Raw genomic sequence first — 25,439 nt, forward strand, 5'->3', positions numbered from 1 at the left:
GGTCTTTATCGAGGTCTTCATCATCAGGCTTCACAGGAAACTTACTCACCACTTGCCAGAGACGATCCCTCTGCAGCACTGCCTGCATGCGTTCTGACCACAGCAAGTAATTGGAGTCATTCAGACGCTCAAAAGCCATCTGAACTGGTTGTGAGGTCATCTTGAGAGCGATGTCCCTGGAACCCGGAACCAGCTACTCACGACCACCGAGAGAGAAAACAGGAACCACAGCACCCAGCACTCACACGCTGCAGCTGTTGTCCTTGTGTCCGCTGCGTCACCAGCTCACCACAGTCAGGAACCAGCCAGAGTCCATCTGCTGCACCAGCAGGAACAACAACTTCTGGAACTACTGGAACCAACGCCGTTGATGCTGACACCACCGCAACTCAGGCTGGCAGCACAATGCCCATAACCTCATGGAACTTTGAAGTGTCAGGCATAGCCCTATTGGCTTTAGCCCAAACGTAGCAGAGTTTTCCTGCACAGCGAAGAAGCTAGTTGCGGCAGTAATGACTAGTCAGCTAGACTCAGAAGAACTATTTACAGGATTTATTAAAAGGAGAAAATAAAACCAGCAGAGTTTCTGCATACAAAATCAAAGCAAAATAAATCCTCTCTTTCTCTCTCTCTCAAAACCGTACACAGCACTTCTACTCCTAACAACACCTCAACTCAAACTGAGCTAGCAATCCCTTGATAACAGAGCAGAGTGCTGGTCGTTAACCAATCAGAGTAAGTAGTTTCTAGGTCAAGCAGACCTGGGCTTTCTGCCAAGAGTAAATTGACACCAGCCTGAGTTAATTGTGCGAAGCTAGAATCTGCAAGTTTCCCACGAGAACCAATTAACAGAAACTGAACATATTTCCTACTTGAGCATGCATAATGTGGTTAAGCTAAATAAACAGGAACCAAGGAGGAATGCATTTAGGAAACCCAGAGGTCATAAACCCATAGGAAAGAAAGACAGTATTTACCATCTCCTTGTGAACTCTCTTCCTGGCCTATAAGATCAACCTAAAGATTAACAAAATCTACATCAAAGCTACTTTCTGTCTTTATGTAGTGAGGACGCCCGGTGAAGCAACTGGTCTGTGTTTTAGAATGCTATACATGACTGTCAGGCAGTGAGAAAATGGCAGAGGTGCAGAGGCTTGTGGGATTCGATCAGAAATCATGTCAAATGGCTCAAACCCAGTCAAAGCAATGCGTTCATTGCTGACACAATGGCTTGCTACATTTCCCATAATTCCTCATAGCAATCCCACCTGACCACCATAATTAACTGCTGGAGTCATGTTGTGTGGGGGAAAGACACCGCATCCTGACACTTTCATCAAGGTGCCTCCTGGGAAAACTTAGTAGCCATGGAATAAGAGAAGAGGTCCTCTTGTGGATCAGGAATGGAAGTTGCAGGAAGCAGAAAATAGTATTAAGTGGATAGTTCCTCCAAATGGGGGGCTGTGGTGCCAGGTGTTCTTGGCCAAAAGCTCGCAAGAACAATCTGGCCACATCGTTTTGCACCAACAAGATTCTGGACCAGACCCAAGGGCAGCCCCAGAAAGAGTGCATTGCAGTAGTCCAGCTCCAAGTTTTCCAGTGCTCCAGTGGTCAGGCTATTCCTGTTCACAAAGAGCCCTAGAGGACAAGTGGATCTCCACTGACAAAGGCGTATCCAAGAGTACCCCCAAACTATGCATTTGCTACATAGGCTTAGAATCCAAGGCCATTATTGTTAAAATGAATTAATTGTAAGTAAAGAACCCTTTTTCTGTACCAGTCGGACTCCTGAGTATTTGATTTTACCTTTTTAGTCATGCTAATGTGTGAATGAGACCGATTTTGAGTGGTGCCATGGCTGGCACAACCAAAGAAGTTGTCCTGTGCCGTAGAACATATGAGTGGGCCTCCCTGCCTCCACCTAGCCACCAGGTAGGAGAAAAGCCAGAGTTGTCTGAGTGAGTGGAGCTGGAAGCAGGATGGAAGTTGGACGCACAAAGACATACATGCTCTGTGCTGGATTCAAAGCAGTGACTAATGCAGTGCTGATGCTCCATGGAGTATTAATGCGGTGAAGCCCTACTATCTATGCTCAGGTTGCATACGCAGTGGTACCTCGGGTTAAGAGCTTAATTCGTTCCGTTCTTCACCTGAAACTGTTCTTAACCTGAGACACCACTAATGGGGCCTCCCGCTGCTGCCGCCACGCGACTTCTGTTCTCATCCTGAAGCAAAGTTCTTAATACGAGGTAATATTTCTGGGCTCCTGCCTTGGAGGAGGAGAGAGCGGGGCTCCGCTTGTGCTCGGCTTGCCAAGGGTTAAAAGGCACAGAGCTGGGTTTCTAGAGAGGACAGGAAGTGGAGGCGTGGGGGGGGGCAAGGTCCTCCCGAGCAAAGCCCCTCCCTCGCCATTCCCGCCTGCAAGCGGAGGGGCTGCTTCCGCCTCCCTCTCTCTCTTGCAAGAGCTGCCTGGGGGTGAGTCTGGTGCAATGGGGAGAAGGGGCTGCGGGGGAGGATGCCTGGGGGGCTGGTCAGATCATGCATGGGGGGCGCCAAATGGGGGAGAGGGGGTCTGGGAGGGGGGAGCCTGCAGAGAGAGCCCTGGAGTCTCCAGAAAGAGCTGAGGAGGAGGGGGGGGGGTCTTCCTCTTGGCCAGCATCGCTACTGTGTCTTTTCTCCAAGCAGAAACCGCTACATTTGTAGCAGGGCGATGAGAGCCAGATCTCTTATGATTGGATCGCTTTTCTCACGTAGCTCAGCTTTTTTCTTTCTTTAATCAGTTTGGTCGTTTATACGGATGTCAGCCTCCAGGACGTACTTTGCATACCAAACTATATAGCAAACTAATATCTGGTATAGGGAATATGCCCCACAAATAACCCAGAGATGCATTTTCAATAAAAGCACACATTCTGCTCATGTAAAAACACCAGGCAGGTTTGGAGTACATTGTCAGGAGCAGGGCTAGGCAAACTGACGCCCGGGGGCTGGATGCGACCCAATCGCCTTCTAAATCCGGCCCGCGGACGGTCCAGGAATCAGCCTGGTTTTTCCATGAGTAGAATACAGTGGTACCTTGGGTTAAGTACTTAATCCGTTCCGGAGGTCCGTTCTTAACCTGAAACTGTTCTTAATCTGAAGGACCACATTAGCTAATAATAATAATGGGGCCTCCCGCTGCTGCCACATCGCCGGAGCATAATTTCTGTTCTCATCCTGAAGCAAAGTTCTTAACCTGAGGTACTATTTCTTGGTTAGCGGAGTCTGTAACCTGAAGCATATGTAGCCTGAAGCGTATGTAGCCTGAAGCGTATGTAACCCGAGGTACCACTGTGTGTCCTTTTATTTAAAATGCACCTCTGGGTTATTTGTGGGGCATAGGAATTTTTATTTCTTTCTTCAAAATAGAGTCCGGCCCACCACAAGGTCTGAGGGACGGTGGACCGGCCCACGGCTGAAAAAGGTTGCTGACCCCTGGTCTATAGCTCTCTATAGTCACTTTCCAGGGCACCTTTTAAGATGTAGAGGTTTAGCCTGAATGCTGTTTGAGCCAAGCAGATGCCTGCAAAGTTTGATTTCTGATCTTTGGAACAACGGGTGAGGAGGAATCCACTGGCTTCACGGTTGGGAGGAGAGCATTTGTGCTGTGCATAAAGGGCATGATCATTAGGGCCCAATCTGGCATTGAGGTCCCCTCCTAAAATTACAGATCCCTTTGGGTTAAGCAAAATAAGGTCAGTGGTATAAATTTCCCTTTCAATCCACAAGTTTCTGATCTGAGATTTCTGCCTCATTGGGGTCACATCAGTGTAAATTACCAACAGGGCCTGGTGGCTGAATTGGATTAACACTGCCCTGGCTTATGACTTAGAATCATAGAATCATAGAGTTGGAAGAGACCACAAGGGCCATCGAGTCCAACCCCCTGCCAAGCAGGAAACACCATCAGAGCACTCCTGACATATGGTTGTCAAGCCTCTGCTTAAAGACCTCCAAAGAAGGAGACTCCACCACACTCCTTGGCAGCAAATTCCACTGTCAAACAGCTCTTACTGTCAGGAAGTTCTTCCTAATGTTTAGGTGGAATCTTCTTTCTTGTAGTTTGGATCCATTGCTCCGTGTCCGCTTCTCTGGAGCAGCAGAAAACAACCTTTCTCCCTCCTCTATATGATATCCTTTTATATATTTGAACATGGCTATCATATCACCCCTTAACCTCCTCTTCTCCAGGCTAAACATGCCCAGCTCCCTTAGCCGTTCCTCATAAGGCATCGTTTCCAGGCCTTTGACCATTTTGGTTGCCCTCCTCTGGACACGTTCCAGTTTGTCAGTGTCCTTCTTGAACTGTGGTGCCCAGAACTGGACACAGTACTCCAGGTGAGGTCTGACCAGAGCAGAATACAGTGGCACTATTACTTCCCTTGATCTAGATGCTATACTCCTATTGATGCAGCCCAGAATTGCATTGGCTTTTTTAGCTGCCGCGTCACACTGTTGGCTCATGTCAAGTTTGTGATCAACCAAGACTCCTAGATCCTTTTCACATGTACTGCTCTCAAGCCAGGTGTCCCCCATCTTGTATTTGTGCCTCTCATTTTTTTTGCCCAAGTGCAATACTTTACATTTCTCCCTGTTAAAATTCATCTTTTTTGTTTCTGCTGCTCCTTCAGTAAAGTACATGCAGAAAATGTCAAATCAATAATAATAATAATAATAATTTATTATTTATACCCCGCTCATCTGGCTGGGTTTCCCCATCCACTCTGGGTGGCTTCTAACAGAATATTAAAATACAATGATCTATTCTGTAAACAGGGCTGCCTTCAAATGTCTTCTAAAAGTCTGGTAGTTGTTTTTCTCTTTGACATCTGGGCGGGTGCCACTACCGAGAAGGCCCTATGCCTGGTTCCCTGTAACTTGGCTTCTCGCAGGGAGGGAACCACCAGAAAGCCCTCGGCGCTGGACCTCAGTGTCTGGGCTGATCGATGGGGGTGGAGATGCTCCTTCAGGTATACTGGGCCGAGGCTGTTTAGGGCTTTAAAGGTCAGCACCAACACTTTGAATTGTTCTCGGAAACGTACTGGGAGCCAGTGTAGGTCTTTCAAGACCGGTGTTAGGTGGTCTCGGCGGCCAAACTTCCAAATCTAACTTCCAAAACCAGTCCGTCATTAATTTATTATGTCCCACTCATAACGCAATTTACCTGGTCCTCTTTAGTGTCCCATTCCAAAAGCAGATCGTTCATTTTTGACAGCAGTTTTCTACTACTTTCTACTATTTCTCTCTGAAATCTTGACACTTGATAACTAAATCCTTTCTTTTTATGATTTTTAAAAGTTTCATTTAGTTGTAAATATCGTAAGCAGTCTATTACATTTTCTCTTACTTCTTCAAAGTCCTTTAATTTTAATTGGTTGTCAGTTTCAGTTAACAGCTCTTTATGACTATGAAAACTTTTATGAACTTTTGCCTTATGATACCATAGATAAGCATGCCTGGTGTTGCAGTCTTCAGGCTTGGGGACAAGATGGTGACTGGTTTTTGCCCCAAGTTCTTTCCATAAGCCCCACTGAGTTCAATGGGATCTATTCTCAGGTCTCTACTGTGCAGACCATGCCGGTCTTACGAAGAGGGGAGAGGAGTAAACAGAGGAAATTGGAACCACTGGAAAGGTTTATAAATGGGGTTTCTGTTGGGAAGGGGCTGCCCCATTTGTGCTTTTCCAGGGGCAGGAGAATCCAGTGAGAGCCAGTGTGGCGCAGTGGTTAAAAGCGGTAGACTCGTAATCTGGTGAACCGGGTTCGCATCTCCGCTCCTCCACATGCAGCTGCTAGGTGACCTTGGGCTGCTCACACATCTCTGAAGTATCTCAGCCCCACTCACCTCACAGAGTGTTTGTTGTGGGGGAGGAAGGGAAAGGAGAATGTTGGCCACTTTGAGACTCCTTCGGGTAGTGATAAAGCGCGATATCAAATCCAAACTCTTCTTTTTCTCTCCTTCTTCTTCCCTGCAGGGTCTTTGAGGCTCCCTTTGCTTCTTCCTGTCTCCCAGGACCCTGCAGCTTGTTTTGGCTCCTTGACTCCTCAGGAAGGATGAAAGAGATGGATCCTGCAAAGCTAGTGAGGATGGAAGGGGGAAGATGGACGGTTGACCTGGTCAGGTTGTCTCCTGCATCCCTCCTCACAACCTCTGAGCGTTCCTCTCTAGGGCTCTCAGAGAGATCTGGTGAGTTCTAGGGGAGGGGAGATGGGGACATGGAGGGATGGAGCCAGAGAGGTATTGGGGCTTGCTCACCCTGGGGGTGGGTGGAGGCAGGCAGGCGGGTGGAGATTGAGAAGGTGAGCACCTCTTTGGGCTCCACCACCTGCCTGCCTTAGTCATCTGCAGGGAATTTGAGCTAGGAATACATCACAGCTCCCTGGCCACCACAATGTATTGGCAGCTCAAAATGTCTAATACCAGTGCCGTGACCTGAATGCCCTACCAGTGTCAAAAAACTTACTGCTCCATCACACAGCAGTAGAAGCAACGAACTCTGCATAAGGAAGTCAAGGAGGAGAATCGTGGGATCATGGACCCTCTTGGTAAAGCTCCCCGTTGGATCATAAGATCAGTTTTGAAATTCCGTACACACCTCTCTGTGATGAACCTCCACTATTTGGATGGAGACCAACAGCATCTGGGATTCTAACATCCCCACCATGAACCCTGAATAGAAGGAGATCAACTGTGAATGTTCTTTGTCTAGTCATGCCTTTTTAAACAATGACCAGGTTTCTCTGAACTGCCCAGTAACTTCAATGTGTTCCTCTGTTAATTCAGAGTGTTAAATGTGGATATGAAAACGTCAAATCCCCCCCCCCAAGAGATCCTACAATATAGCTCCCCTTCTGTTCTTCAGACATAGAATATTCTGCCAGCTTTAACTTTTCAATGATTGTTAAAATTCTGTCACATGACTCTGGCAATCTTTCTTTTCTTCATTTTTTAGACCAAAAAAGTTTCTTATTAAATTGCGATGACATCTTCTAAATTTATAAACTTTCTCTAAATTCTGAAGAATTTCTCTGGCAGTAAGACATCTGCCTTAATACATTGTCTCACTTCAAATCTGTAGAACACTGTTCTCATTCTCCTATTCCACTGTGTAAAATTTCCTCTATGCATCCTAAAAATTTCTTTCTACTTTTCAATCTGCCTTTAAAAATTGTTTCTGAGAGAATAATTAAGAGTACACTGGCAAAGTGGTCAAAATGTTAATGTCAGTTTCTGAGGTAAAACGTGTCACTTTACAACACTGCACCTGTCTTTCTGGAATATTCGTGGTTTTCTGGATTTTATGGGCCCTAAACCCATTTTCTGTGGTATTTATATGAGTGGAGGTTGCCCTGGGTTGTTTGACCCTTGAAAAACGTAGCTTTTTTTGCCCAAAAAACTTTGAAGGATTATTTTGAAATAAATCTGAACACTACGGTGGAAAGGAGAATAATCTGGGATGCAAGTAAAGCAGTTATGAGGGGGTTTCTGATACAACAGAACACGATAAAGAAAAGACTCTGGAATGGGAAAAAAGATAAGATCTTAGAGAAGATAAGAGATGGAGAGAAAAAATTGAGATCAAAACCAAAATCGAAGGAGATCTTGAGAGAAATTAAATTCTACCAAGCACAATATGCGAAATTGATAAATCAAGAAGTTGAGTGGAAAATTAAACAAATGAAACAAAGATCATTTGAATCAGCAAATAAGTGTGGGAAACTGCTAGCATGGCAGTTGAAAAAGAGACAAAAAATGAATACAGTTACTAACTTAGATATCGAAGGGAGAGATATCCAGAAACCCGAAGAAATTAGAAAGTGCTTCCAGAGATATTTCAAAAAGCTTTACACTCAAGGGCCGCAAGAAGAGACTGAGATAGACCAATTTTTGAAAGTCAATGGATTACCAAAACTTGTCCAGGAAAAGAGAACAATCCTGAACCATAAAATAACACAACAAGAAATTGAGGGTGCTATTCAGAACATGCAACTAGGCAAATCTCCAGGCCCAGATGGGCTTACCTCCAAGTATTATAAGATATTGAAAGACTCTTTGACACAACCATTAATGGAGGTATGCAATCAGATTTTGGAGGGGAAGAAGGCACCGGAATCGTGGAAAGAAGCTTTCATCACATTGATCCCTAAAGTGGAAACTGAAAAGACTCAACTTAAGAACTACCGTCCCATCTCGCTCCTAAATGTGGATTATAAATTTTTTGCAGATATTTTGGCAAGTAGACTTAAAAAAGTACTAAATGAAGTAATTCACAAGGATCAGGCAGGCTTTCTCCCAGGAAGACATTTGTTTGATAACACTAGGAATATTATTGACATTTTGGAGCTTTTGCAAACTAATATCAATACAAAAGCAGTGTTAATTTTTATAGATGCGGAGAAGGCCTTTGACAACATTTCTTGGATGTTTATGAAGAAAAACTTGGAAGGGATGGGAGTGGGACGGGGGTTTGAAAATGGAATAGAGGCAATTTATTCAGAGCAAAAAGCTAAACTGATAGTTAACAATGTGGTGACAGAAGAGTTCAAAATTGAAAAAGGAACACGACAAGGTTGCCCTCTATCCCCTCTGTTATTTATTTCTGTCCTGGAGGTGCTTTTGAACATGATTAGGGAAGACCGGTTGGTACAAGGAATACAGGTCAGAGTGAAACAATTTAAACTGAAAGCTTTTGCAGATGATTTGGTTTTAACATTACAGGAGCCAGAATCTAGTACGAAGAGAGTGTTAGAATTAATCTATGAATTTGGTCGTGTGGCGGGATTTAAATTGAATAAGCAAAAAACTAAGGTTCTGGAGAAAAATCTGACACCCTTGGAAATAGAGGGTTTTCAGAAAGAGACAGAACTAAATGTGGTTAAAAAGGTGAAATACCTAGGGGTAAATTTGTCTGCTAAAAATTTGAATTTATTTAAAGATAATTATGAAAAATGTTGGTCAGAAATTAAAAAAGATTTAGAGATTTGGTCAAGATTGAAACTTTCCTTGTTGGGTCGAATTGCAGCTATAAAAATGAATGTATTGCCGAAGATGTTATTTTTGTTTCAGACCCTACAGATCGCGGACAGAGTGGAATGTTTTGGAAAGTGGCAGAAGGATATTTCTAGGTTTGTCTGGCAGGGCAAAACCCCCCGAATAAAATTTAAAATACTAACTGATGCAAAAGAAAGAGGGGGGTTTGCCCTGCCAGATTTAAGGTTATATTATGAAGCTGCGGCTTTCTGCTGGATGAAAGATTGGTTACTCCTTGAGAACACTGATGTCCTAGATCTGGAAGGGTTTAATAATGCATTTGGATGGCATGCATACTTGTGGTACGACAAGGTAAAGGTTCATAAAATGTTCAAAAACCATATTGTCAGGAAAGCAATATTCATGGTCTGGACAAAATATAAAGACTTACTAGAAGGTAAGACCCCGAGGTGGTTATCACCAGCGGAGGCCAAGGTTCGAAAAAGACCCAATATGGAGGCCGGCTGGCCGAAATATTGGGAAATAATAGAAAAAATTGGAGACAACTGGAGGCTGCAGAGCTTTGAAAAATTAAAGAATAAGGTGCAAGATTGGTTTCATTATGCTCAAATCCAAGAGGTTTTTAAATTGGATAAAAAAATAGGATTCCAGGTGGAAAAATCGAAACTAGAGACAGAACTGTTAGAACCTAAGACTAAGGTACTTTCGAGAATGTATAACTTGCTACTTAAATGGAACACTCAGGATGAGACAGTTAAATCAGCCATGATAAAATGGGCTCAGGATATTGGGCACAACATTATGTTTGAAGACTGGGAAAGGTTATGGACCACTGGAATGAAATTCACGGCATGTAATGCCCTGAAGGAAAATATTATGAAAATGCTATATAGGTGGTACATGACCCCAGTCAAGCTTGCAAAAATATATCACTTGTCTGATAATAAATGTTGGAAATGTAATGGGGCTGAAGGGACATTCTTTCACCTTTGGTGGACTTGTCCAAAAGTGAAGGCCTTCTGGGAAATGATTTATAATGAGTTAAAAAAGGTGTTTAAGTACACCTTTCCTAAGAAACCAGAGGCCTTCCTCTTGGGCATTGTTGACCAAAAGGTGTTAAAGAAGGACAGAACCTTTTTCATGTATGCAACTACAGCAGCAAGAATACTCATTGCAAAATACTGGAAGATACAAGATCTTCCCACACTGGAAGAGTGGCAGACGCAACTGATGGACTATATGGAACTGTCTGAAATGACGGGCAGAATCCGGGATTTGGGAGAAGAAACAATGGAAGAGGACTGGAAAAAGTTTAAGGACTATTTACAAAAACATTATAAGTTGTATGAATGTTAAGAATCTGCATGATTTGGAAATTCTAGCTTCGGCAACTAGATTTGGTGAACAGGAAATTAAGTTACAAAAACTATATTATGTTTATTTTAAGGTATAAGTAATAGATAAAAAGTATTTTAAATCTAGAAGTATAATATTTGAAAGATACAAGTAAGGTATGAAACAAGGTAATAATTTGCTGATATGTTTATTGTTAAGAACGCAGGGTGTGGGAGATGTGGGGAAGTCCAGTTGATAATGTAAAAACGTTTTTGAAAGTTGGATTGTTTCTTTTTTCTTTCTTTGTTTCTTTTTTCTCTTTTATGTTTCTTATATTTCTGACTTTGTAACTGAAATTGCAATAAAATTTTTTATAAAAAAAGAAAGAAAAACGTAGCTTTTTTTTCTCCTAGAAAAGACTCCACAAGATTCTCTGTTTAGAGTTTATACAGAACACATTACATTACTTGATATACTAAAACACGTTTACATGTGCTTATATCTAATAGATCTATATATATTCTTTATTGATTTAGATTATTTCTACATTTATCCCATTCGTTATTCAAGACAATAAGCTACACTCAAAAAACCAAAATAATTCAACATCAAATAATACTGCTACATTAGGTATGAAGAGGGAATTACAAGTGCTTCTATCTATATGAGACTTTACAGACTTTTTCTGAGGCACATAGCAGCATAAAACAGGCAGCAGGTGCTCTCACAGAAAACCTCTCTCTCACTCGACAGTTGAGAACAGACCTAACTGAAAAAACGGCCTTCTGGAGTGACAGTCACCCTTTCCATAGCAACTTGGAGGCAACATTCACACACACAGTTGCTAGGGAAGTTGAGGTAATTTCTGTCAGGTTTGGGTTTCTGTTTTAGCCTCTGCCCATTTTTTAAAGAGAAGACCAATGTTAGAGTTGCAGTGGATTTCATGATTGTGGCAACAAAAATCCGTCCTAGAAAAGAGCCAGACTTTCTGAACCTCTGGTTCTCAAAAATACTGTGAATGCTGGTCGACAAAGGCCATGACCTCTGTAGAAAGACCTCAGACCTTCTGTTCTTCCTCTTTCACAAATATTCATTAGCATTGTTCCATGATTGGGGGCTCCGTTTCTTCCTGAGGATCTAATTAGTTTCTGTCTTTGTTGTAGGTGGTGATGAATTGGAAATGAAGAATGGGGGAGACCATGAGAAAATCCACACAGTGGAGAAGCCATATCAAAATTGGGAGTATGGAGAGAGCTCCAGTCAGAGTTCCCGTTCCCACCAAAGAACTCACAGTGAGAAGAAAGGCTATCAGTGCTCAGAATGTGGGAAGAGCTTCAGTCAGAGCAGCAATCTCACTTCTCATCACAGAATTCATACAGGAGAGAAACCCTATCAGTGCTTGGAATGTGGAAAGAGGTTTCGTCAGAGTGGGGCTCTCACTTCCCACAAAAGAATTCATACTGGAGAGAAACCCTATCAGTGCTTGGAATGTGGAAAGAGCTTCAGTCACAGCCAAAATCTCACTTCCCATCAAAGAATTCATACAGGAGAGAAACCCTATCAGTGCTTTGAATGTGGGAAGAGCTTCAGTCAGAGCATCCATCTCATATCCCATCAAATAATTCATACAGGGGAGAAACCCTATCAGTGCTTGGAATGTGGAAAGAGCTTTTGTCAGAGTGGGCTTCTCACTTCCCACAAAAGAATTCATACTGGAGAGAAACCCTATCAGTGCGTGGAATGTGGGAAGAGCTTCAGTCGGAAGGACAGTCTCGCTTCCCATCAAAGAATTCATACAGGGGTGAAACCCTATCACTGCTTGGACTGTGGAAAGCACTTCAGTCACAGACATCATCTCGCTTCCCATCAAAGAATTCATACAGGGGTGAAACCCTACCAGTGCTTGGAATGTGGAAATAGCTTCAGTCAGAGAACCCATCTCATTTCCCATCAAATAATTTGTACAGGTGTGAAACCCTATCAGTGCTTAGAATGTGGAAAGAACTTCAGTCGGAGCAGCAGTCTCGCTTCCCATCAAATAATTCATACAGGGGTGAAACCCTATCAGTGCTTGGAATGTGGAAAGAGCTTCAGTCACAGGCAGAGTCTCACTTCCCATCAAATAATTCATACAGGGGTGAAACCCCATCAGTGCTTAGAATGTGGAAAGAACTTCAGTTGGAAGGACAATCTCGCTTCCCATCAAAGAATCCATACAGGGGAGAAACCCTATCAATGCTTGGAATGTGGAAAGAGTTTTCGTGTGAGTGGAGATCTCACTTCCCATCAAAGAATTCATACAGGGGAGAAACCCTATCACTGCTTGGAATGTGGAAAGAGTTTTCGTGTGAGTGGGGATCTCACTTCCCATCAAAGAATTCATACAGGGGAGAAACCCTATCACTGCTTGGAATGTGGGAAGAGCTTCAGTCAGAGGAGCAGTCTCGTTTCCCATCAAAGAATTCATACAGGGGTGAAACCCTACCAGTGCTTGGAATGTGGGAAGAGCTTCAGAAAGAGGGCAGGTCTCACCCGCCGTCATAGAACTCATACAGTGGTACCTTAGGTTAAGAACTTAATTAGTTCTGGAGGTCGATTCTTAACCTGAAACTTTTTTTTTCTTTCAAAAATTTTATTAGTTTTTACAATATCAACGACAAACAAAAACATAAAACAAACAAAACATAACAAACATAAATCATAACCTTATTGAAAATAACAGTTATTTACTTTGTAAAACGACTTCCTTGTTTCCCCTTAGTTGAATTTCATTGCATATCCTTATAACGGTTTTCCAAATCCCAATTTTAATACCCTTTAAATTAAACATTAACATCTTTAAATCTTCTCCTTCTTGTATTAAACATATTATTTTATCAGTTAACATAAATACAATCCTAAGCCCATTAAGTATCTGGACGCTATTTCCAGTTATTTTAGCTTAACAAATTTAGCTAAATAATCATTAAATTTCTTCCATTCTTCGTGGTGTTCTTCCTCCTTCTGGTTGCGGACGGCTAGCTCGATAAAATCCATCATCTTCATCTGCCATTCTTCTACTATTGGTAATTCTTGAGTTTTCCACTTTTTAGCTAACAAAATACAAGCCGCAGTTGTGACATACAAAAATAGATTAACATCTTTCTTGGTCAATTCCAACCTGAAACTCTTCTTAACCTGAAGCACCACTTTAGCTAATGGTGCCTCCCGCTGCTGCCACGCTGCTCCCTCACAATTTCTGTTCTCACCCTGAAGCAAAGTTCTTAACTCGAGGTACTATTTCTGGGTTAGCGGAGTCTGTAACCTGAAGCGTCTTCAACCTGAGGTACCACTGTACAGGGCATGAAGCATATTAGAAATGTGGAAACAGCTTCTCTTCCAAGATGCTTCTAGCTTCCCATGAAGAATTTCATGTGATTGAGCAGGTGGTTGCTGAAGAACTCCAGGGATGCCTGGAGGATGGGGACCATTTGGATCCCTTCCTTTTTTTTTTATTATTGCCTCGTTTTTTGTTTGTTTTTTCCATGTAACATTTTTACAAATCCATTTCATTTGTTGAGGCATTAGGGGGAGAAGAAAGAAGAAAGAGAGAAGAAAAGGGGGGTGGAGAGAGGGAAGATGGATGGGGGTGGGGTCGGGTGGCAGTGTTTCTATTATGTTTAATGTGTGTAGAGTTTGGTGTCAGCGTTGTTTGTGTTGTTCACTTGTGTTCCTTTGGTGGTGAGAGAGGTTGGGGTTGGCCTAGGGTGTGATTGTTTGCTTGTGATTGGCTGTGGTGATCTTTGTTTTCGTGTGTGAGTGAGGTGGGTGGGTGTTTTGGATCAGGTTAGCCATATTGATTTGTATGCTGTTGGTGGATTATTGTCATTGTCCTGTTGGGCTGTGTGTGTGATAAAGGGGAGCCATACCGGGGTGAAGGTGTCTTCTTCTGTTTGTCCCCGTGTCAGTTTCAGTTTATTAGTTAATTTTTCTAGTAGGGCTGTTTCCCATACTATTTGGTACCATTGGTCCATGCTTACTCCTGACAGGTCTCTCCAGTGTCTGGTTATGGTATTTCTGGCTGCTGAAAGCAGGTGGGTTATGAGTTCTTTGTGGTGTAAATGGGCATTGTTGTCTTGGAAGATGTTTAGTAGGGCCAATTCTGGGGTTATGTCTATTACTTGCTTTAGTTATTGTACATATTTCTTGTATGGCTGTCGTCCAGAATAGTTGGATTTTGGGACACTCCCACCACATGTGGAAGTATGTGCCTGTGGAGGTGCACCCTCTCCAGCATTTTGGTGAGGTTCCTGGGTGTATTAGCGCTAGTTTCCTTGGTGTTAGGTACCACCTGTAGGTGAGTTTCAGTGTGAGTTCTTTTCTTTTTGTTGATATGGATTTAAAGGGGGGTTTAGACCACATTCTGGTCCATTGAGTGGGGTTAATCTCATAGCCTATGTCATTCTCCCATTGTTTTTTGATTGCGTCTAGGGGATTTGCGGGATTTTGGAGTAGTATTTTGTATATTGCAGATACTGTCCCTTTACCGTTTCCCTTTGTTGTTAGGAGGAGGTTTTCGAAAGTTGTCAGGGGCCTAGTTGCTGCTGATTTTACTGTTGGGTTGTTTAAGAGGGCGTGTAGTTGGTGTTGTGTTAACCAGGGCATTTGGGTGTCTTCTAGTTTGTCTTGTATTTCTTGTGTTGACAGGGGTTTGTTATTTTTATAAAAGTCTATTAGGCGATATAAGCCTTTGGCTCGCCAGGTTTTTATCTGGAGGTTTTGTGCTGCATGGTGGAATAATGGGTGGTACGCCAGGGGGGTTAGTGGGGATGGGGTTGGGGATAGTTTGCCTATTTGTGTTTTCCATGCTTTGAGCATGGTCTGTGTGTACCTGTTAAGTGTTGTGGGAATTTTCTTTAGTTTGTTTGGGAGGAGTGGGTATGTTGTGGTGCAGGTGTTTTCAATTGTGTCCCTCTCTAGGTGTACCCATTGTTTTGTCTCATCTTCTAGTATGTATGGGATTATATGGCGTATTTGGTTGGCAGTGTAATATGCTTCTATGTTGGGGATTCCCCATCCTCCTTCTGAGGTGGGGAGGTGCAGGTATTTGGAGCTTATTCTTGGTTTTTTATGTGAGAAGATGAAAGAGTGTAGTTTTCTCTGCCAACTGCGAAGTTGGGTTGAGGGGATCCAGATTGGGAGGGTTTGGAATAGGTAGGTTAGTTTTGGGAGTGTGATCATTTTGATCATGGCTATTTTGTCTGAGAGAGTGAAATTCATGTTATTCCATCTCTTTAGGTCTTTGTTAATTTGTCGCCACAGGGGCTTGTAGTTGTGGAGGTACAATTTATTGAGGTTTCTGGTTATTTGTACCCCTAGGTATCTGAACTTGGTGTGGCAAAGTTTTATTTTGGTGACCTTCGTGAGTTCTTTTTGGGTGTGAGGAGGGGAGGTTGCTGTGCTTATGGGGTCTGGTGTTGTGACCATTAGGTCATCTGCAAAGAGCCCTAATTTATAGGTTCTGCCTTTTATTTCCACTCCCTTGATGTCTGTGGCTGCTCGGATGCGGATTGCTAGGGGTTCCAGAGCCAGGATAAATAAGAAGGGAGACAGTGGGCATCCTTGTTTCGTGCCTCTTTGGATAGCTATAGTGTTAGAATCCATATTGTTAGTTCTGCATTTTGCTGAGGCTTGGGAATATATTTGTTTGAGGATTTGTAGGAAGTTGGGGCCAAATTTCATGTTAGTTAGTACTGCTAATATGTATTTCCACTCTAAGCAATCAAAGGCTATGAGGATGTCTAGGGACATAATTGTCAATGGGAGTTTGGTTGCCTTGCTGTGTTCGATCAGGTTCAGTAGTTTCCTGATGGGGTCTGTTATATTGCGGCCAGGGACAAAGCCAGTCTGGTCTGGGGCTATTAACTTGTGTAGAAAGATTTTTAGGCGGTTGGCCAAGATTGATGTGAATATCTTGTAGTCTTGGTTTATTAATGAGATTGGGCGGTATGATTCTACTTTGAGGCTGTCTTTTAGTGGTTTTGGGATGGAGACTATTTTGGAGTGGGTCCAGGTTTTGGGGATGGGGCCCCCTTTTATGATGTTGTTGAATAGGCGGGTCATGTAGGGCATCAAGGGTTCTTTAAATTTCTTATAGAATTCTGCTGTGAAGCCGTCTGGGCCTGGGGCTTTATGTGGTTTCAGTTTTTTGAGGACTGCATCTATTTCCTCTGGGGTGATAGGGCTGTCCATGAATTCATTTGGATCCCTTCCAATCGGGAATCAGGCCTCATATTGGGACTGAAACTGCTTTGGTTGTGCTAGTCGATGATCTCCGGCATGCTAGGGACAAAGGTGAAAGCCGTTTCCTGGTTCTGCTGGAGCTCTCAGTGGCCTTTGACACCATCGACCACGACATCCTTCTGGACCGTCTAGAGGAGCTGGGAGCTGAGGGTTATACAGTGGTTCCACTCCTTCCTCCTGGGCCGTGTTCAGAAAGTGGTGGTGGGGGAATGAGTGTTCAGACCCCTGGGCTCTCACTTGTGGGGTGCCTCAGGGTTCCATCCTCTCCCTCATGGTTTTTAACATCTACATGAAGCTCCTGGGAGAGATCATCAGGGGGTTTGGGCTGGGTGTTCATCAGTATGTGGATGATACCCTGCTCCAACTCTCTTTTAAATCGGAACCAGTGAAAGCGGTGAAGGTCATGTGTGAGTGTCTGGAGGCATTTGGAGGATAGATGGCAGTAATTGATTGTGGTTGAATCCTGACAAGACAGAAGTGCTATTCTGGGGTGACAGGGGGCGGACAGGTGTTGAGGACTCGCTTGGGCTACTGCAACACATTCTATGTGGGGCTACCTTTGAAGGTGACCTGGAAACTACAACTAATCCAGAATGCGGCAGCTAGACTGGTGACAGGGGGTAGCTGCCGAGACCACATAACACCCGTCCTGAAAGACCTACATTGGCTCCCTGTACGTTTCTGGACACAATTCAAAGTGTTGGTGCTCATCTTTAAAGCCCTTAACCGCCTTGGCCCAGTATACCTGAAGGAGTGTCTCCACCCCCATCCTCCTGTCTGCACACTGAGGTCCAACTCCCAGGGTCTTCTGCTGGCTCCCTCACTGCGAGAAGTGAAGTTACAGGGCCTTCTCAGTAGTGGCACCCGCCCTGTGGAATGCCCTCCTACCAGATGTCAAAGAAATAAACAACTGTCTGACTTTGAAAAGACATCTCAAGGGAGCCCTGTTTAGGGAAGCTTTTAATATGTGATGAATTATTGTATTTTAATATTTTGCTGGAAGCCACCAAGAGTGGTTGGAGAAAACCAGCCAGATGGACGGGGTATAAATAAATCATTGTTATTGTTTTAAGGTCTTTCCCACGCAATATGGGAATCCACATCCATCTGAAGTTCAGGAGCAGTTGGACAATCCCCAGATTCTGGGGGTCTACTTTTGGGGCCATCTGGTAGAAAAAAGGGGAACTGGGTTTTATCTTGAAGAGTAGGAACAGTGTATCCATAACTTGCCCAGGACGCAAAGGAAGAGGTGAGTGCTTTGCTGTGGTTCCAGGACAAATCTCAGACAGTTGACCAACTACAGTCCCACAGACAAAGAACAAGACAAAATGCTGACCGTGTAGAACGGGAGGAGGTCTTCCAGGAATGCCTCAAGACTCTCAATATTTTGTGGGACTGATTCACATCCCAGAATATTAGACTAGGGACTCGGCTACGTTACTCAAAAAACTGTGTTTTGAATGCATTGTAAACAAGCAACATGGTTTTTAAAAGCAGTGGTGGGGTGGCATAGGGCATCTGACACCAGTGTTGAGTGCTCCTGCTTCCAGGTTCCATCCCACCCCCACCTTTGGGAGAGTCCAAAAAGGAAAGAATGAAAAGCCCATGACAGAGACACAACTCCGTCTTAACACCAAACCAGCCATACCTGTGGGATTTTGTAGATGCTTGACACAGGTGACATATGACTAGAAATATCAGGTTCAGCATCTTCAAGAACAGCCAACAGGTTATTCCTCTTCCCACATAGTTTGGAATGTCTGCGTGCCCAGTAGAGAGCAGGTCTAGCAGGGCGTCAGAAGTCATCCTTGCATTAGCATAATGGTCATAGATGACATAGCCGAGGGTGACGTTGGGTAAGAGCCTGGGGTCCTGATTGATTTCAGGCAGCCAGGAAGGACAGGACATTCCAGAATTTTCCACGATAGCCACTGGAATGAAAAAGTGCCCTACATTGAATGAAAACGTTTCTAATTCTTTCTGCATCTAAACTCTCAGCTGTTTCCAGCACAGAAAATAAAACGAGTCCACCCTGAGATGCTTAGATACCTTCCATTAGCGGCCTGTGGGAGAGAGGAAAGGCCCATCAGCCTCACTGAAGGTGGACTGACACCGTAGTGAAACTGTGACCACAACTTTCACCATCATGAACATTTCATAGAATCATAGAATTATAGAATCATAGGGTTGGAAGAGACCACAAGGGCCATCGAGTCCAACCCCCTGCCAAGCAGGAAACACCATCAGAGCACTCCTGACATATGGTTGTCAAGCCTCTGCTCAAAGACCTCCAAAGAAGGAGACTCCACCACACTCCTTGGCAGCAAATTCCACTGTCGAACAGCTCTTACTGTCAGGAAGTTCTTCCTAATGTTTAGGTGGAACCTTCTTTCTTGTAGTTTGAATCCATTGCTCCGTGTCCGCTTCTCTGGAGCAGCAGAAAACAACCTTTCTCCCTCCTCTATGTGACATCCTTTTATATATTTGAACATGGCTATCATATCACCCCTTAACCTCCTCTTCTCCAGGCTAAACATGCCCAGCTGAAACGCAATCTCAGTGTAGTGGTGATAGGGGATTCCCTACTGAGGGGAACAGAAGCAGTGATCTGTGGGCCTGACAAGATGTCTCGGGAAGTGTGCTGTCTCCCTGGGGCTAAGCTGTGTTTACAGTCAGCTGCATTATTTACCCCCTTGTAGGTTTGGATTTTTAAATGCCACTTTCCACAATAATAACTGTCAGGGGCTCAGGAGCAGAGGCGCAGGGGAGAGAGGAAATGGAGAGCGAAGGGGAAGAATCTGAGGGCAGCGGAGGGCAGAATGACAGTGACCCGAGAGATTCCATAAGCCTCTCCAGTGAATCAGAAGATTCCCAGAAGGGGGCGCCGATGGCCAGGGCAAGGGGGGTCCCAGGGGGGACACACCAGAAGCAGGGGGCCAGCGGAGACTCCCAAAGCAGTAGCTGGAAATCAGGACCAGTTTCCCCACCAGAGCGTAGTGGGGGGGAAGAGCCCCATAGGTCAGAGTCAGCGTCTCCTCCGGCAAGCAGGGAGGAGGAGTCAAACCCAGCTAGCGTCCCCGAAGAGGGAAGCAGCGACAGGAGCAGTATAACGGTCAGAAGGAAGGTGGCAGGCTGGGCGCGCGCGCCAAGTTCAAATGTACAGGCGCGCGGGACAGCAGAAAACCCGGATTGGGAACCAGGTCCTAAAGCTCGCCGGAGGGAGGGGGAAGACTCAGGGGACTCAGCGTCAGAAGAGTCTAGGAAGGGCAAGACCTCGGCGGACAAGCGGACCCAGAGGAGGAGGGAGCAGAGGAAGAGGTGGAGCAAGGCTAGGGTCTTAAACTGGTGTCTGGGGGGAGGAGACTCAGACGGAGCTCCGGCGGTCTAGGGTTTAAGACGTAGAGCTGCGCGCCGTGGCTGTAAAAGAGAAACTGAACTTCAATAAAGACTATTTTATATAACAACGGACTGGCGTTGGTCCTCTGTGAGCTGGGACCTGAGGCAGCTCTGACAATAACATTCTCAATTGCAGCATACTCATTTTCAGTCAGGACTTCAGCATCAGCTGCTGCTGCACCTTCAACTGAGAAGCACCTAAGTTCATGGTCCTGGCATATGGGGGCAACTGGAACCTATGAAATCAGAGTGTGCCTCCAGACAGTCAATATTTTGCAGGAAGGATTCAAGAAGTTGGTCCCTTACCATTCCCGCCCCGCCCTGGCCACAGTGATCCATGCGACGGCCAACTCCAGGCTTGACTACAGTAATTTGTTCTACTCGGGGCTGCCCTTGAAGCTGTTCCAGAAACTCCAGCGGCTGCAGAATGCTTCAGTGAGGCTCCTCACGGGGTCTCTGCCATGGGAGCATATTCACCCAGTGCTTTTCCAGCTGCAGTGGTGCCTAGTGGAGTACAGGGTCAGATTTAAGGTGCTGGTTTTGACCTTTAAAGCCCTTCACAGCCTAGGACCCTCGTACCTACAGGACCGCCTCTGTATGGCCCACGGAGGACCTTAAGGTCCATAAATAGCAACACCCTAGAGGTCCTTGGCCCTAAGGAAGTTAGATTAGCTTCAACCAGAGCCAGGGCCTTTTCAACTCTATTTTCAGCTCCTGGTGGAACGCTCTGCCTCATGAGACCAGGGCCCTGCAGGATCTGATTTCTTTCCACAGGGCGTGTAAGACAGAGTTGTTCTGCCTGGCCTTTGGCTTGGAGTCAATTTGATTCCCTCCCCCTCTTTCTTTTTCCTTTCTCCTCCTGTGATGAGGCTGCATTTTAAGGTTTTAAGGTTTAAATGTAGTATTTTAATCTTGTTTTTAAGTTGTATTCATTCAACTTGTTTTTATTATTGCATTGGCTGGGGAGGGCGTGGTATAAATAAATTATTATTATTATTATTATTATTATTATTATTATTATTATTATTATTATTATTATTGAGCACCACATAATCAAGTAAATCAGGATGAATGCTGAATCAGCAGGGTTTCTGGAGAAGCCTTGAATCAGGTGGAGAGCTTTTTTTTATTTGGCTGACTGATTCATTGACTGAATCAGAAGCAGGATGTCACCTCACGTTCCTCTCAAAAATGGGGTCCATTTTAGTGGACTCAAAGGAGAACTTTGGACAAATCCCTTGAGTTTTCATGAGAAGTAAAAGGAAGGGGAAGTGGGAAGAGTGATGTTGTGTCAGGCGTGGAGAGTTCTCTCCCTTTGGTAACATCACAGACAATAAGTCCTTTTATTACAGCATCATGTTGCAAGCAGAAATACACAGCTCTCCGCAAGGGGGGCAGTTGGCTGCTCTAAATCCTCCTTCCGACTTCCGTAGCATTTTAGGTGCCAATGGGAAGTTCCTCCCTCCCACTGACTTCTTTGCTCTCTGATATATTCAGACCTCCGAGTCTGTGGTGAGGGGGGTTCCCCACTCTCAAGTGACATCTCAACTAGCTGCCTCCTCCCTTCGGGTTCCCTTGTCATTGTCTCGTACCTGGGCAACTCCTCCCTCAGCTGTTCATCTCCTGTCTCTCTCTCTCTGCTTCTGAACACGCTGTGGACTGTCGGACTTGCATTCGACCAAGCAACTCTTCCGGTCGAGCCTGTGATTAACGACCTGAGCCTTTGATGAGGCTCCAAGCACGTTCCCCCATTACGCAGAGTATCCAGCTCGCAGGGAAGGAGCTGAGATTGTATGAGCTACATTGCAAAGAGCGTTTTATTTCAAACTACGCAGACAGAAAAGAAATATACATGCTCTCTCTGTGAAAGCAGAGAGCAACTGAACAGCAAAGGAACAGGAAACCAGTAAACATGACATCCGTCTCCCATCTTCCGTGAGACTTCCAACAGTATGGAATCTCTGGGATGCAAAACAGAGTCTTGTGACTCCAAGCACTGCACAGTGGCAACAAGCAGAAACTAACATGGACCAGGTTGGGGGGGGTGACTTTTCCCCTCCATCTCTCCATCGGAGAGGAAACTAGTCTGCCATAGAATGCATTCCCCAGTCCTCGTCTTTAGACTATTCCCTGACATGTTGCGATCATTTGGGTTTCACTTTTTTAAATTTTGATGCCGTCAATCATGGTATCCTCCTTAGTGAGATGGGTGTCAGAGGCACCATATTACAGTGGTTCTGTTCATATCTTCAATGTCACGTCCAGAAAATAGCACTCAATGACTGCTCCTCACCCCCACCCCGGCATTTGTGCTATGGGGTGCTGGAAGGTACTGTTCTCTCCCCAGCGCTATATAAGATCTATATGCTATTTAAAATCTATATGAAGTCATGGGGTGCGGTCCTGAGGAGTTTTGGAGCAAGGGGCCACCAGTATGCCGATAACACACAGCTCTAGGGACATGGGTGGCTCTGTGACCCACTGAGCTTCTTGGGCTTGCTGGTTGGAAGGTTGGCGGTTTGAATCCATGTGACAGTAGCCAGCTCCCATTGCTCTGTCCCAGCTCCTGCCAACCTAGCAGTTTGATTTTGTTTTTTAAATTTTTTTATTTGATTAAAATAAATAAAGAAACATACAACAAAAAGCAATACAAGATTCAAATGCCGAAATTACGCTGAATCTCCTGACTTCCCCCCATCCCTTCTATGGGTCCTAGTGCTAATATTTACACCTGCATATCAAAACTGTCCAAATTTTGTCCTTCCAAATTGTCCATATTTTCCATTAATTTACAAGTGTGGTTAAAATCCTGCTAATGTTTTAACCTGCTTACAATGGTCTTGCTTTCTGAGCTTCCCAGTTATTTTTGCCATTTCAGCATAGTCCATCAACTTGGTCTGCCATTCTTCTCTGCTCAGAGTTGTTCCTTCCTTCCATCTCTGGGCTAGTAGCATCCGTGCAGCTGTTGTTGCATACATAAACAATCTTTTCTGCTCCTTTGGTATGTCGGTACTTGTAATTCCTAATAAGAAGGCTTCTGGTTTTTTAAACAAAAGTTATTTTAAACATTTTTTCCAATTCATTATATATCATCTCCCATAAATTTTTAGTTACTTTATAGCCAAGTGGGGGGAGAATGTGGGAATTTTCCAATGTTATCCTGATGACAGTGAAGAGACTGAGGATAAACAACAGCAAAGGCCCACACCCACTGTAATGGTTCTAGGGGGTTGCTCGTGCGTAAGTTGCCGCCACTCCTGGCTAGGTTGCCTGGTTGAACCCTTTCTCTCTGGACAGCCTTTCACCCGTGGCTGTCTCAGTCGCTGGCAGAATCCGTCAGTGGGCGTTTCTTGAACTTCTTCCAGCAAAGAAGTTCTTTGACGCCAAGTCTCCTCCTACTCTCCCTGTGCGGAAGTCTTCTGCGCAGGGAGGGTGTGGGCAGCGGAGTACCCGTGCTCTCCCCACTGGTCTCCGGTGAAGAGTCCTGGAGCCTCCTCTCCGATTCCCCCATCTGCCCCCCTTCACCACTGGTGTTACGCTGATTTCCTTCCCCAGCAGATGGACGGCCTCTCTCCCTGCTGGGACCCTCTCCGGCATCGCTCTGGAGCCTTCCCTCCGCCTCTGGCTCCGATGGCAGTTCCCTGACACCCACTAATGAAGATTCTGAATCTGAATCTGAAACTGAATCGGATGATTCAGAGGATTTCAAGAGTGCTACGGCCTCTATGCGACCCTCTGAAGGCTCTGATCGAGAATTGGAGGAACCACTGTTCACTATAGGCCACTTTTCTCCTAAGAAAGAAGAGGAGAGTGTTGAAGACTTATGACTAATTCGCAGGTCTGAAAGAGCCACGAAATCTCCAAAGAGATTTGCTGATGGATTTACACATCCACCACATATGAGAAAAGGTACCTTCTTTTTCTTTACATTTCCAGCAGGTATTTGAACTCGTTCTATTTGGAGCCAAATACAACCAGTACATCATTTTCATATAATTTTATGTCAGTGAACAAGGTGCCATAAATTTCAAATCTGTTTTCCATAACCTCTCCCAATCTGCTATTTGTATATTGTGTCCCAAGTCCCAAGCTCTGGCTTCCATCACGGTGTCCCATTGTGCCAGAAGCGGTTTAGTCATGCTGGCCACATGACCCGGAAAGTTGTCTGTGGATAAACACCCGATCCCTCAGCCTGATAGCGAGATGAGCGCCACTCCCCATAGTCGCATTTGGCGAGACTGAACCATCCAGGGGTCTTTACACCTTTACATTCACACACAGCTCTCCTTCTCCATAACAGGAGAGTCTGTGAAGGCTTGTGACCAGTGTCTGGATGCAGCAGTGGACTCCATAAGGTCCAATAAACTGTGTTCAAATCCTGGAAAGTCCACTTACCTTTAATGGTCAGGCGGTGTTGCGCCCAACCAAGTCCACGCCCGCAATTTGGTGCCCTGCTGGGGAGGGTTGCTGCCTGCCTGCGGATTGACCAATTGTGCCAGGCTTAGGTGCAGGCATTCCGCAGGGGGAGGGCCCAAACAGCCAATAGGCATTGCTTGGCCCCGCTCCCTGGGGGGATAACTTGGGGCCTGCCCAGGCCTCCTCCCCACTTTGTTGTTGGATCTCCCACCCTCCGCCCCCTTTTTCATATGTCTTATTTTCATACTAAGACTTTCCTATGAACACTGTCAGCAGCCATATTTGGGGCCTGGTGTCAGAACTCGGCACAACCGAGCTACTCCTCCTCGGACATTCTCCGTCATCTCCTCTGTCCACCACTCCTTGGTTAAGGGTATCCTGTTAAAGGGATCTGTGAGGAGTTGCTTCTGTCCGGATGCCCAGGCAGGGACTAGGGCCATAGCACTCCTCCAACAGGGGCCCCTTGGTGGTTACCCCTACTTGATGTAGGTCATGGGGGGCAGGTGTGGATTACCCTTAGATGCACCCCTAGCAGATGGACTGGGGTGGAATAAATGGCTATACGCAATGCCGATGCCAAACCATTCACATCTGTAAACAATAGAGTTGTGGCTTATTTGGACCCAATGTTATGCTCTTGTCTTGTCTGGTTTTTCATCACCTGGGAGTGACAGGAACACAGGAGCTTGACACACAATTTGTAGGCTCTTTGGATGATTCCCACTTCTAGGTGGAGTTGCACTTCCTCTAAAGGAGCAAGTGCATAGTTTGGGGGTACTATTGGATACACCTTTGTCACTAGAGACCCACATGTCCTCTATGGCTGTTTGTGACCACTGGAGTAATGGAAAACTTGGAGATGGACTACTGCAATGCACTCTTTCTGGGGCTGCCCTTGGGTCTGGTGCAGAATCTCTAGTTGGTGCAACATGATGTGGCCAGATTGTCCTTGCGAGATTTTGGTCAAGAACATCTGGCAC

The 25,439-nt window shown here is 45.0% G+C and overlaps 1 protein-coding gene across 6 annotated transcripts in view; it reads left to right on the forward strand.

Annotated features, from left to right (window-relative positions):
* Positions 1–2,387: 2,387 nt before the first annotated feature.
* The window catches only part of LOC144326647 (uncharacterized), a 50,261-nt gene continuing 27,209 nt past the window's right edge, over positions 2,388–25,439 (forward strand). The window contains exons 1-3 of one of the 6 annotated variants that reach the window (XM_077923284.1): positions 2,388–2,475; positions 6,014–6,225; positions 11,529–21,045. In XM_077923284.1, coding sequence (XP_077779410.1) covers positions 6,093–6,225; positions 11,529–12,931 — 1,536 coding nt within the window. In that variant the 5' untranslated portion in view covers positions 2,388–2,475; positions 6,014–6,092 and the 3' untranslated portion in view covers positions 12,932–21,045. Of the gene's footprint in view, positions 2,476–2,685; positions 3,598–6,013; positions 6,226–6,387; positions 6,585–11,528; positions 21,046–25,439 lie in introns of those variants that run through there. The other 5 variants (XM_077923283.1, XM_077923286.1, XM_077923287.1 and 2 more) reach the window with 5 other exon arrangements.

This window comes from Podarcis muralis, chromosome 2 (genome assembly GCF_964188315.1).
Source record: "Podarcis muralis chromosome 2, rPodMur119.hap1.1, whole genome shotgun sequence".
Classification (NCBI taxonomy): domain Eukaryota; kingdom Metazoa; phylum Chordata; class Lepidosauria; order Squamata; family Lacertidae; genus Podarcis; species Podarcis muralis.